Consider the following 14,741-nt stretch of genomic DNA (forward strand, 5'->3'; position numbering starts at 1 on the left):
GAAAAAGAAGTAGAAAGACAACTACGGGAGAAAGAACACACAAAATGTCAAATAGTGGTTACAATTGTCGGGTGAGAGGAGAGAGGTACAAGAGGAGGGAAGGAGCTTAGTGCATCGGGGGGTGTGTCCCCCAGCAGTCTAAGCCTATAGCAGCATGAATATAACTAACTATAAACTTTATCAAAGACGAAGGTTTTAAGCTTAGACTTAAAAGAAAAGAGGGCGTATGTTTCCCGAATCTGAACTGGGAGCTGGTTCCACAGGAGAGGAGCTTAAAAGCTAAAGGGTCCCACCAGTCAAGGTAAAACGTTAGATTTACTGTATGCAAGCATGAAGGAAGCATACACCTCTACTGCTCTCCCCCCCTCGGCAAATCAGATTACATCCTGGTGCTTCTCACCCTCACCTACACCCCTATTGTTCAGCAGCAGACTGTGACCGTGAGAACTATCAGGAAGTGGTCTCCAATCACTACTGACACTCTTCAGGGGTGCTTTGAAGCCACATACTGGAATGTACTCCCCATGGAGACAACATTGACCATGTTTACATGGACTTAAGAAATCAGTAACCTCGCTTACTTAAGTATCACGTATATGGGAAAGCCGAAATTGTGGTACCGAATTAGAAAAATCTGGTTTCCCCAGGTAGACTTCTGTTGTAGAATGCAGATTACTCTGCCATGTATATGCATAACCAAGTTTCTAATCTGCTTTTTTTTTGGGGTGACTGTGGTGCAGGAAGGTAGAGTGGTTGTCTACCAAATCTCACAGTTGTTGGTTCAATCCAGATCCGGCTCCTCCAGTTACATGTCAAAGTGTCCTTGAGCAAGAAACCGAACCCCAACTAAGTTGCTCCCAGTGAGCTGCATAGCAGCTCTCCCATCAGTGTATGAGTGTGTGTGTGATTGTGAGTGTGAATGGGTGAATAAGCAGTGTAAAGCGTTTTGCGTGCCAATAGGTAGAAAAGCGCTATATAAGTGCAGACCATTTACCATAGACCATTACTTTTTCCTACTGCACATGTACATAACCAAAGGCTGCAGACAGTAGGTGCATGTAACTTAGTGAAACAATAAATAAAAGTAGAGATCCTTAACAAGTTAATTGGGCGATGCTGCCTCATTTTTAAAACAAGGTCTGCATGAAGTCCGACATAAAATTTAGTTTAACGAAAGTGTCTCATCGTAGTCTAAATAAGTCACTTTCCCCTGTGGATTTTTAAAATTCAGACTTGTGGAACAGCTGCATGCGTCTTTCCTTTCTCTCCCAATGTGCTGTCACTCTGCTTGGAGACGTAAACATACAGACAGGCAACTGTGGTGCAGGAGGTAGAGAGTGCAGTTGCTGGTTCAATCCCCGGTCCTCTGGTCGTATGTCAAAGTGTCCTTGAGCAATACACTGAACCCCTACTTAGTTGGGTTAGTGTTGGCCAGCTGCATAGCAGCTCCCCCATTGCTGTGTGAGTGTGTGTGTGATTGTGAGTGCAAATGGGTGAGTGAGAAGCAGTGTAAAGTGCTTTGAGTGTCAATAGGTAGAAAAGCTATATAAGTGCAGACTATTCATTCACATGCTTTTTGACTTTTCTTCCTCTCTAAAAGCAGCGTTTTCCATTATTATACAGTTACAATCTGTGTGCCAGGCTTCTAAAATAAATCAGAGGGGGAGGATAAATCAAGTTACTCTTCTGCAGCTTTTATATGCAGATTTCCCGTAACCAGGTTACTTAAGTGAATGTAAACACTGCTCCCCGATTACCCAAGAAAGCTGTTTTCTCTGACTAACACAGTCACTTTAGTGTATGTAAACACAGTCATTGAGAGGAAGAAGAGCACCTTCAGGGACGGGGAATAAGACCTGCTAAAGTCTGTGCAGAAGGACCTTAAAATGGGACTGAGGGAGAACAAAGACTCTACAGGAGGAAACTGGAGAATCAGCTCCAGTAAAATAGCAAGATGACGTGTGGTCGGATATGAAAACAAATCAAGGGAGTTAAGGAGAGAATCAAGCTGAGGGAAACCTGGATAGAGACAATGATCAATCAATAGTTTAACAGGTTCAGTTTTGAACCCTGAGATCCACAGCTTCTGAAAGTTGGTGCAGAGCATTGAAGAGCCCCGCTTTACCTGAGCTTGAGTCAGAAGAAGGTGCCGGAGCTGTGAAAGACATCTTGCCTGATTCTACTGCCAAAGAAAGCTTTTTTTTTTTTTTTAGGTCAGTCATTTAAGTATGCAGGGTGGGCTGGATGTCTTCATCACCTCTTTGTACATCACAAGTACTGGGTTCTTCTATTCTTGTATTCAGTGGAAGCCTCTTTCTGAAACACCCTCCCACACTTTCGCCAATTAAGGTTAGCCACAGTCAGCACACTACTTCATTAGACTGCTTGAAAGCTTTCTGTAGTTGTTTATTGTTTGACTTCCATTCAACCAGTAAGAAACCAAAGCCTCTTATGCTGACAGCAGAACCCGTGAGTACTTAATGGGTGACTGACCTCACTTCACATTGCTCTCACATCAATAAAACCTCTTATAACAGCTGTTGCTCTTCAGTTTCAACCCAAAATGAGCACGTTAATTGATACTTTAACCTTCAAAATACTGCTCATTTGGTATCAATACATAATAAAATGTTTTGATGACAATATGGTGGTGTTGACTCACCAAATGTGGTGTACATTTTGTGTGTGTGCCGAGTGCAACAATTTGGTTGTCTTTGTTTTTGGTGACAATGCAGCATTATGGGAAAAAGGAATAAATTGTTGTCCCCTTTACACACACACAATACTGACATGTAAAAGCATAGTAAGATGAAAAAAGATGAAGGCAGTAAAGTCAATAGAAGCTTTTAATTAAAATGCTCTCATATAGCACACATTTCCAGCAAATCATCTTAAGGCACTTTGAATAATATAGTCAAGACTATGTAGAATTGTTGAAAAAACCCATATAGAGAAAATCCATATAATCGGCCTAATAATAAACTTGAAGCTGGTTCCACAGGATATAGGAGCATTATAACTTAAGTCTAACCACCTATTAACTCCACCCATTGTACTTGTGGAAAGAACTACAAGAAGACCAGAGTGCACTGTGAGAGTGAAGTGGTCTATTGAGATAATACAGTACTATGGTGTTTTTAAGATATGATAGAGCTTAACTATTAATTATGTACCTAAGGGTTTTAAAGAAGCCAATGGAAAAAAAAAATCTATCTTGCCATTTACTTCAGTTTTTTGGATTAAATTGAGACATTTGAAGGGATTAGTTTTATGTGTTAGTTTAAGGACATATATCGATCAAGAATCACTTCAAGGTTCCTTTATAGTGGCCAAAGCTATTGACATAGCTTAAAATAACTATGTGGTTAAAAGCATATTTCTGTCATGTTTTTGTCCAAGTTTTTTAAACCTAAATAGGTTCCTTTTTGTCTGAGTTTAGAAAATTAAAGAAACCTAAGTAATTTCCTACATAAAGCTATATGCTCTTTGCCTGGGGGCACTAGGGGACAACTACAATATGTTGTATACACAGATAGATGGAAGATTCTGTGTTTGAAAAGTGTCTTAAAAACCTTTTTGTACAAACCATTATCTGTATACACTGACAGTCTATGAGACTTGGTGTCACGATCTGGCCCTTAGTTACACTTCCTGCCTTTGGACTTTTATTTTGTAGCCCCTTTCCCCCACTTCCTGTTCCTAGTCCTTTCCTTTAACTTTGCCTTTTGTTATACCTTTTTATTGTTTGCACCTGTTCCCCTCAGTATTTAGGTCCAGCCTTCATCACATTTCCCTGCCAGATCCTCATCTCACTCCCAGCCTATGTTCTGAACTCATGGTTTACCTGTTCCTAGAAATCCTGACTCCTGTTTATTGGACTCATTTTTCCAGCAACTTTTGGTCAGAGGTTTGGTGTACTTTCTGTTATTTTGTCCCCTTAGGTTTTAGTGTTAGTTGGGTTTCTTGGTGGGTAATTTAGGTTTAATGGGTTTCATTTTGGTTGTCTTATAATTTGTCTAGTTTTCATTCGGGTTTGTTATTTCCCTGAAATCCTTGTCGTTCAGTTTATTTCTGTTTCCAGTCATGTTTTCCTTTGTACCCTCCTGTTAAGAGCTATTTCTATTTATTGCTGATTTTCTTTTCTTTTTTTTTTTTTTTAACCAGTAAACGTGTTTATTAGTTGAGTCCCTCTCACAGTCTCCTCACCTTTGCACTAATTGTGATACTTGGAGACACTGATACACTTCGACCCACTTTTTATCCATCACAGCTGAGAGCAACCTTACCAGGCAGTCCCTCGACAGCACTACTCAGCAGTATGTTGTTTTTTCTCTGTTTTGTCTTCCTGCATTTGTAACATGCAGTTCCTGCAGCCCCCCAAAAATCACTAGAAACCAGCTTCACAAGGATTTTGTATTATTTAATCGTTATTGCACCTCCCTCCTCATGGAATAATCCCCTCCATTTTGTTAATGAAGTGTCCATCATAGTAATGGGGCCTTAAATGTTATTGTGGCAGATCTAAATGTGTTTTTGTGAGATGAAGGTTTTTTGTGCCTTATATTTCCTTGGGAGTTGCTGTTGTAATGTGATAAGTTGAAGTCTCTAGGTGCTTTTCTATTTAATTAAAAAAATAAATAAATAAAAAAAGGGGGGTGGGGGAGATATTTAGACTCAGGAGCTGGAAATTAGCAGAGAAAATAGCTAATTGTGTGTTTTTTGTAAAGATTCTTAAGATCCTTTTGCTTCCATTCAGTTTGCACAAAGATTTTTTCCGGGCAATATGTTTCATATTTATGACATCAACTAAGGCAAACCTAAGGTAAAAAGACAAAGTATGTGAAGCCTGGAGTTACCTTCCTTTCTGACATCTATAGAAAACTACATTGTCCTGTTCTTTGTAGTTATTGGATAAACCTATGAAGGTTTTGAGATAACAGAGATTTGGTCATTTCAAAGATCAAATAGGAAATTTTAAAACTACTAGTTTTTATTAACCAAAGTTCGTGTCCCATGTGAAGTATATGCTATCAAATCAAGCCCTTTCTGATTTTTCCTTTATTATTTTCTTTTTTGAAAACAAAAAGTCATAAGTTAAAATACACATATCAAAACACTCAAGTGGGAACCTGTTGCCTTTTTATTTAGATGGCTCAAAACACAGTGAAAACAAAATTAATACAAAAAGGCTGAATAAAGCAGCAATAAAACAAAAATTATATAAGAACATATATAAATATTACATAAAATATATAGGCAATGTGATCATCTAGACTGGTATCAACAGTTAACTTTCTTCTTTTTCTAATTTTCAGTTTTTATTCTTTCCAGTTGTTTTTCCATTTTGATGCCGAGGCAGATCTCCACACAACACATTAAGATTTGGGAGGTATGCCTGTCAGGTTACCCAAAATGTCCTTTTTTGCTTGGTTTGTTTCAATATTTATTTGTATCAATAGAGAAGTACAATATATTGTGTGGGGTACTTGGCATTTCTTAAATACAATTCAGAGGGAAGAAGTTTGGGAACAACTGATTTAAACCAAACTGTTATGGATCCATCTCTGAACTCTGCAGTCCAGTTTATGGGACTTCATTTTAGTTTCTAAACTATTGCAATCTCGCTTGTAATGGTCCCTTTTTTTCCTTCCTCTTCCTTGTGCTAAAATAAATAAATAAAGTTTAGTTTCACTGTTACGCTCCCTTCCCCTGTGATTGCATTTGAGTCCACCATGATAATAAACCTGACACTAACCTAGTGCAGTTCCTTTAATCTTAATCATTTCTGTCTCTCTTAAAAAACTTTGTGATGAGTGGTGTCAAATGCAGCCCTATGATCTGACAGGAAAAGTTTAGAGATGAGTGACTGACTCTGATTTAAACTATTACTACTAATAAAATACCAGTAGGATTAAATTGTGCTCTAGTTTGATCAGAGGAATGACCAAGCTAATATGATTGCTTAGTCATTGTAATCTCCAAAATCAGCAGTCTTTTTTTTCAAAAAGCTGTCTGTGTATGCGACTCAATGATGCTGACTTAATGTTTGTTTTTCAAAAAGGTTTTCCAATCCAGATTACATGTTTAAAATTAGATTTTAATTAAAGTTTGTCATCTCTCTGTTCATGGTGCTGACGTGACTGCAGTGTGTTTTTTAAATTTTATTTTAGATTGCAAGTAATAAGTTTTCAAGTAAAATATTTTTTAAAATATATTTCAACTCACTTTAAACTTAGTTAAAGTGTTGTTTTATTCAGAGCTCACATTATTCAGAAGCACATGTTATTTAGGATAAATGTTGATCAAAGTCCAGAGTCAGATTTAAATTTGCAGGGCTTACAACTATTCAGTCAGTGTTAAGCTTCTGTCATTATGAATCCAACTAAATTCTTGAAAGAGCATCCAAACTGGAATCCTTTCCATTCTGTCACTCATTCATCCAATGCAGCAACAAACTGAGCCCAGAAGGCTGAGTAAATCTCAACTCTTGAATGGTCTCATAGACCAGCTCTGAGGCTGTATTTTGATCTGTTGCAGCCTTATTGAGATGAACTGAGCCGTATTAAAACATGGGGATGGAGTGTTGAAGCTGTATTGAGAAGCATTGAGGTTGAATTGAGATGTTTTGAGCCATATTTAAATTATACTGAAGTTGTATTGAAATGTAGTAGAGCACAACTAATTTAGGTTGAGCAGCAGAGAATGTCGTTTTTTGTAGCTGTTCAGGATTGTCCACGCTGCAGCCACACGACATTGTGGTTCCAAAGGATCTTCTATGGTATTGTGCTCTAAGAGGATTGTCCACAGTTGAAGATAAGAAAAGGAGAGAAGCTGTGAAGAGTAAGAGTACTCAAGTTGCCACAGTCTGAAGGCTGTCTGAGGTCTGTGTCCCAATATGAGAGCAAGGCAAAGATTAAATGTGCTTAGTGTGTGGCTCAGTGCAGCCTCACTGTTTATTCTGTGGCCTGAGCCAGCCTCTCTACTTTATACGTGGATCAGGTCGACCTACATATTTAATGACGAGAGCAGTCAAACTCTTATTTGTCCAGAAGAAAGACTTTTAATACAGAGAGCAAAATTCTTTACTAGGCTAACAGAAAACCTCTGCCTAAAGGGGTGAACAAGACTCTTGTTCCTTGGATACCTTTAGGTAGAAATAGCGTGATATGAGTGCAGATCATTTAATTTTATGTGTGTGAGACACAAGTGAGCAAAATGTAATTTTGCTTAATTTTAATTCTATACTTAGTATACAGTAAATGTTTAGAGCCATGAGTCTATGTGAACAATGTCAGTGTGTGAATAATTGTTTTGAAATAATTGATCCATTATAAAAATTCTCTACTCTGATTCTCTAAAAGCTTCTATTGTAGTGACAATCTTCAGTTCCTTTATTTAGTTATCTGAGGCCACAGAACAGAGCTCAGTAAATGTTTGTTTATTAAGACCTGTGTGTAGAGGGGTCCCTCTGGGGTAAAATTCCCACTGGCTGAAATTAAGATGTCACGCTGAATCAGACACTGAAATGATTCTCATCTGCTTTGTGTGGTTTCATTTACGTTTGCTTTTATCTATCTGTCTGTCCACTCTGTCCATCCATCTCTTTATGTCTGTGAAATGGCAGAATGCTAACCTGTCATAATACCACTATGTTCTGATTACCATGCAAATGTAGTTCATTAAGATGTAAATTATTACCATAATGATGATGATGAATTAGAATGGAAATGATTATTTGTATGAAGATATCAGCAGCTATGGGAGTAGCTGCCGAGACAACAATCTGTTGTCTCTGATTTCACCCCGCAATTGTCACCAATGTATGTCATTAACTCTGTGTGTTCTCTCCGTAGTTGTCTTTGTCCTTCTCTGTCCCCCTCTCTCTGTCCCTTTCTGCAGGTGTCCCCCGGCTTTGAAGCTGTGTGTCTTCCAGCGTGCAGCTACTGGTCCTACCAATCTGCCTGATGTTTTGTTGTTGCTTTTTGTTGCTCTGTTCTTTTCTCTCTCCCCTTTCCACTCACCCCAACCGGTCGAGGCAGATGGCCGTCGACCCTGAGCCTGGTTCTGCTGGAGGTTTCTTCCATTAAAGGGAGTTTTTCCTCTCCACTGTTGCCCATGGTTTGCTCCAGGGGGAATTGTTGAGTTCTCTTTATACATCTTTATAATCTTGACTTTATTCTGTAAAGTGCCCTGAGATGACTTTGTTGTGAATTGGCGCTATATAAATAAAGTTGAATTGAATTGAATTGATTTTTAATTCATCCAACAATATACTGTTCCCACTTTAATTACCTCTGTTTTTCTTGTTGTTTTTCCTGTCTGAGGATGGACACGCACGCACACACGCACACATGCAAACAAACACACACAGATAATACTAAAGCTGGTTTCTACTTTTAAGTTGGTTAAAAAATATTAGTAGCATTACCAGTAATTTAAAACTATGGTGAATAGATTAATCACGTGGGATGTGTCTTAAAACATCCTTTATGCCAGTGTGGCACAGTGATCTGGGCTGGTAGACATATATATATGTATATATACATAACACAGGAAATTAAATAAACAATTTAACAATTTGACAACACTGTGGGGCGACTGTGATGCAGGAAGGTAGAGTGGTTGTCCACCAATCTCACAGTTGGTTCAATCCCCAGCTCCTCCGGGCACATGTAGAAGTGTCCTTGAGCAAGACCCTGAACCCCAACTTAGTTGCTCCTGGTGAGTGTTGGCCAGCTGCATAGCAGCTCACCCATCGGTGTATGAGTGTGTGTGTGTGATTATAAGTGCGAATGGTTGAATAAGAAGCAGTGTAAAGCGCTTTGAGTGCCAATAGGTAGAAAAGCGCTATATAAGTGCAGACCATTTAACACGGGCACAACATGCAAAACTCACTGCAAATGCCACAACACAAACAATTTGAGAAAAATGTTGTGGCACATAAGATAATAGTAACATCTGTGAGAGTAACACTCTGCTTTTGCACTAAACCTAAAAAGCCCCTATTAACCCTGTCTACAATCTGCATAAACATTTCATCAGATTAATTACATTAGCTGGACTGTAATTAGCAAAACGCCAACACTAGGTCAACAGAAGTCACCAGCATAGTAAAAAAAAAACATTCTTTAAACTTGTGTGTTAACCAGATAATTTACCAACTCCCTGAGGGTAAGTCAGCTGTGGTAAATGCATCAGAAACTATGATAAAAAGCGTGTCTCAGTTTTGTCTAGCACTTTTTAATGTCCCCCAGAACCACTGTAGACAACTGTCATAGCAATGTCTCTATGGGTGACTAAAAACTGACAATAATGCTAAATATAGCTTTGAATATTGAGCTTGGCATAGGTTGTCCTTCTCTAACTTGTATAATTTTTACTAATAGAATGCAATAGTTCTAAAACTTTACTGTATATGAAATCTGTAATTCTCAGTTCACCTTTGTCTTCAGGTAATTTTTGTTGCATTTGTGTTATTGGATGGACTTTGTGATAGCGACACAATGGGGCTGTTTACCTGTAGATAGCTAATTTTGTGACAATTAACTTGCTTTCTATGTCTTGTGATAGAAATTTTCCCTCTTGGAAGAATTGTAGACAGAAATCAGCGTGATGAACCATCTCAGTTTAATACATGCCGGCATGGAGAAGAACACATGGATGTTGAGTGTTGTTTCTGACTTGTATCTCTCAAACCCCTTCTATTTATACTTAAACCCAAGAAAGGACCCACCCTCACAAAACATAAATGAAGAAACCAGGTGCATGCAGTTGACAGTCATCACACCTGTCCCTTTCTAGGTTATCTGAAGATATCAGTTGTGAAGTAAATAAAACCCTTTTATTGCACCCTCTTTTAGATCTTGTGACCCCAGGACTCACTATCTGCTACATTTCTTTGGGCCTTGTACCAACAAAGTTCCTGCTGCCTGCTCAAAAATTCCTCCAAACACGACCCAGCCTATGATCTCTTGTCCTCTTTGTGACCTCTTCAATAGCCCATCTTGGTTGACTGTTTGCTAATTATCTAACCATATGACTAAATTTACTCTATTCCCTCACAGTATTTAGTTTAGGGTGTAAATATACAATGACAAGATGACATAATCTGTACTGAAGGTTTCTCCAATTGATGTCATCTGGAGGTGTTTCTCAGCTAGAAGTAGAGAGATATTTTAATATAGGGATGCCAGAGTGACATTTAATGACATTTATTTACTTACTACCCAAACTAGAACCAAAAGAAGTTACATATCAGTGAAGGAGTCCTTTAATATGAGACAGGGTGCGTGACAAGAATGCAAAGTGAAAATTACTGTCTACCTGTAGATGATATTGTCATACGCAGGATCTGACAAACAGGTAAAATGTATGTAAACTCTGTTCTCAGGAAAGTAAACAAAAATATTAGTAAACATTTACTGTCATTAAGTTGTTTATTTTGATTTGTCTGCAGTTTATTCATATTTTTTTAAACTATTTACACTAAACATAGTTATTTCAATAGAATCTTTCACTAATCCCCACCATCACAGCCAGCCACAATTCAATTCTACATTTATATAGTGCCAATTCACAACAAAGTAATCTCGAGGCACTTTACAGATTAAAGTCCAGAATATAAAGATTTCTAGAGAAAACCTAACAATCCCCCCTTGAGCAAGCCTTAGGCAACAGTGGAAAGGAAAAACTCCCTTTAATGGAAGAAACCTCAGCAGAACCAGGCTCAGGTGGGGTGGCCATCTGCCTTGACCAGTTGGAGTGAGTGCAAAGTAGAAAGTGGAGAGAAGAAAGAAAAGGGCAACAAAAAGAAACAACAAAACATCGGGCAAGTGGGTAGGACCAGTATTTGCGCACTGGAAAACGCACAGCTCCAAAGCCAGAGACACCTGCAGAAACGGACAGAGAGGGGGAGAAAGAGAAGAAGGGTGGACGTTCATCTGCCTTGACCCGTTGGGGTGAGTTGAAAGTGAAGAGAGAAAAGAACAGAGCAACAAAAAGCAATAACAAAACTTCAGGCTGATTGGTAGGACCAGTAGCTGCACGCTGGAAGACACACAGCTTCAAAGCCGGGGACACCTGCAGAAAGGGACAGAGAAGGACAAAGACAACTACGGGAGAAGAACACACAGAGTTAATGACATACAGTGGTGAAAATTGCGGAGTGAGAGGAGAGAGGGTCAAGAGGAGGAAAGGAGCTCAGTGCATCGGGGGGTGGGTCCCCCAGCAGTCTAAGCCTATAGCAGCATAACTATAACTAACTATATGCTTTATTAAAGAGGACGGTTTTAAGCCTAGACTTAAAAGTAGCTGGAGCAACTTAGGCGATTAGGGGTCAATTGTACATACAAGTTCAAGTATGGTAATCTCACTAGCATGTTCCTAAACAGCTTCCTCAAACAAGTTTCTCAAAGTATGGCAGAATCTTCTGAACTTGCTGAACTCATAGAACCCGATTTTTAAAAAAAAGTGCCTCCATAGCATAGTCAGTTCCTCTGCTCCAGCTACCGTGTCACATCTGCACCCTTCAGTAGTTGAGCTGAAATGCCTGCACTCTTGCTACAAACCCTTTGCGCTGCATTGTTCCCTTGACAACTGCACAACAATCTTAAAACGTAAACTACAAAGGCAACCGTCAAAGGCAACCATCAAAGCTGTATGAGTACGCAGAAACATAACACAACACACATTAATCAGTACAGTTCACAATACATAGTACATGAAACAAAAACTAAACTGAGGAAACCCTGGTTGGCTCATACAGTAATGAAGCTAAACCTAAAATCTAAATTGTACAAGCCCATATCTCTCCGTTTCTCTTTGCTCGAAATGTTCCCACTGTCATGTATGTGTTAATGTGTAAAATTCACATTAAATAGTAAGGTACACTTTAAAAACGGATGTTTTGGCTCAACAAAAAAATTTACGCAACTGTTTACTCAACAAGCTTTTTGAATTATGCCAGTGTCGGGTGAAATAAAATTGAAGCAACAAACTACATTGCATAGAGGGAATTAGCATTTCTGCTAGAAATACATACATTTCTATTTCCCATTCAATTATTATAATGATTATAATGAAAAGTTGACTCCTCATAAATATTTGCTCCCAAAAGTTTTTCCAATTAAAATTTATATAGCAGAAAAACCTTCAACACACTTTCTCTAAACTGCTGGATACTGAGCAGACAGTCCAGTAGGTCTAAATATAGGCCCATGAGCCAATCTATTAAGCTAATAATCAGGTTTTCCTACCCATAGCAGACCATTAAGGGGTGCTGGTAAGGTACATGCACTAAGAATAGTACCCCCTATATGGCATGCCAGTGGTACCTAGCCCATTCTATGGTGGTAAGGTATATGCACTAAAATGGTCTATTTACCACTGGCATGCCATATAGTGGGCGCTATTTTGTGACCAACCAGTATCTCATAAAAAATTAATTACTTTTAAAGACTTACCACAGGGCACACAAAAGAATTGACCTCCCCTCTTGTAATGTTTCACCTTTTATTTACAACACTGAATTATGGTTTATGACTTTTTTCACAATTATCAACAGGAAACAATCTTTCTATATTCCTAATTAAAAATAAAGGACAGAAAAAAAAATTGACTGCATGTGTTTAATGTGCCTATAACCATGTTTCTCAATATGTACTCGTTAATTTGTAAACAATGCTCAAAATGTATTTATTGTCTATGATGTTAGATACATGAGGGGGCCCCGGCAGAAGCTCAGTTGGTAGAGTTGCCACCCACCCTCTATAGGGTTCGAGGTTTCCGCCCTGCTCTTCCATGGTGAGGTGACCCTGGGCAGCATACTGAACCTCCGGCAGCCCATCCCCAGCCTACGCAGTGCCGCTCCCAACCCCAGTGGAAACTGAGGACGGTTGTGTCAGGAAGGGCATCCAGCCTAGTAACTGTGCCAAATCGACAGGCAGACTAATGATCCTCTGTGGCGACCCTGAACTTGCAGAATAAGCCAAAAGGACAAAAAAATCAAATAAAAAAAAATAATGTTGGATACGTGAATTACTCTGTATTGCAGGTGAATTGCAGTTCCTAAAATAGTGTAAAACATGATACCGGTCTAGATTCATATTCTATTTTAGGGAAATTTATAATGTGGAAAGGTAATGTTTAGCAGTTACTTGTTTGAAATCTCAAATATTTTAATTAAAATAGAATGTCATAGTGACCTTAAGCAACCCATAGCCACTAGTTTGTCTGGCATGGATAAATACAATGAAAATGCATAGACTCCTTTATTCAACCAGCTTTCTATTTTGTGGTTCTTATGTGTACTACAAGTTGAATTCTTCATGCCTGTGAAATTAAGTTTTGGTAATTTTCCAGTTACATGTGGCCCATTGGAATATACCAATCAATACAATTGAAATAACTTTATTATGGACGTCCACTAAGATCTTTGGAATACACAAGTATTTTACATTTTGAAATCAGAAATAGATTCACATCCCAGAAAAAAATCAAATATGCAGGTTTTATAAGCTACGACAGTGTTTTTCTTTTTGTCTTTTGATATGTTGAGCTTTGGAATAATTATTTTTTTTTGCCTACGTATTTTGTCACTTCAAAATCAGAAAATTAGATTTTCAAAAGCAGATCACGGTTTTATAGTACCAAAGCACATATGAACAGAATCCATACATCCTGAAATTCTATACACTTACAAAATAATTTCTTTAGAAATCTGCTGATGAAACAAATTCACTGCAGGCAATTATTTAAAAACAACATTCAATTATGTTCCAGTCTTTATTTAGATTTTGCTAAAATACACCAACATGTCATCAATTCAAAATTGAAAGTGGAAATAATGTGTGATTGTTTTTGCCAAAGGAAAGTCCACCCCCTGACTGTTTACATTTCATGATCTTTTCAGTCTGTGTATCCTCACTAGCCAGATTTTGAATGCCAACAGATGCAGTGGAGTGGAGAGCAAACTTCCCAAAACCTTTGACCCAGTTGTAGTTCAATTGCTACAGGTTTACAGTAAAATTATTTTCAAACTTTTCCTCCCAGCATTGAGAGCCATTTCCTCACATTCTCCTCACATTACATTTCTGCTGTGCAGTTTGTTTCACCGTCCCATACAGTCCTTTTGATGACCTTCTGATGATTTCTGCCGACACGAACAACTGCGGTTAGAAATTACATCATTGCAGGCGTGGCCAGTACTGTGACAAGTCTGCTTCACTTCCTGGAACTTGAACTGGTACTGAAACACCAGGGGAAATGAGGCCTGGTAAGAGGTGAATAAAGACATCATTAGAGTGCATAGACATGAAAAAATTTAAGGGTGTGGTTTGACTAAACCCAAATTGAAGTTTGGGGGCAGCAAAGCTGCAAACACAGAACTAATGCAAGCAATATTTCCCGGGCACGTTCTCATTACCAAGGTGTTAAAAAGCATTGCTTTGTCAAGACCTTCTGAACTACATGCTGACGCCTTTTTTTTTTTGTCTGTGCTTGATTGAGCTTTCAGTGTAATTTATTAGAAACCCCGGCACTTCAGTATTTGATACCAAAATTGATAACGTAAAATAAGAAGGTATTGAAAAGGTATTATAGGGAGGTGCACGTGGTTACTATATTAAGGAAACACGAGTATGCCATTGTCCCTTTTTTTAGCATTTTGTTTTTATGTAATTTGTCTTCTTACTTAAACTTACCGGGAGGTTTTTGTGCCTAATCCTAACTGTAGTTGTTTCTTA

The 14,741-nt window shown here is 38.4% G+C and overlaps 1 protein-coding gene across 1 annotated transcript in view; it reads right to left on the minus strand.

The window, feature by feature from the left end:
• Nucleotides 1–12,621: 12,621 nt before the first annotated feature.
• The window catches only part of LOC137126341 (paired box protein Pax-6-like), a 33,121-nt gene continuing 31,001 nt past the window's right edge, over nt 12,622–14,741 (minus strand). The window contains exon 11 of the mRNA XM_067503010.1: nt 12,622–14,269. Within this exon, the coding sequence (XP_067359111.1) occupies nt 14,184–14,269 (86 nt within the window). The 3' untranslated portion in view covers nt 12,622–14,183. The remainder of the gene's footprint in view (nt 14,270–14,741) is intronic.

Source organism: Channa argus, chromosome 4, assembly GCF_033026475.1.
Source record: "Channa argus isolate prfri chromosome 4, Channa argus male v1.0, whole genome shotgun sequence".
Taxonomy (NCBI): Eukaryota; Metazoa; Chordata; class Actinopteri; order Anabantiformes; family Channidae; genus Channa; species Channa argus.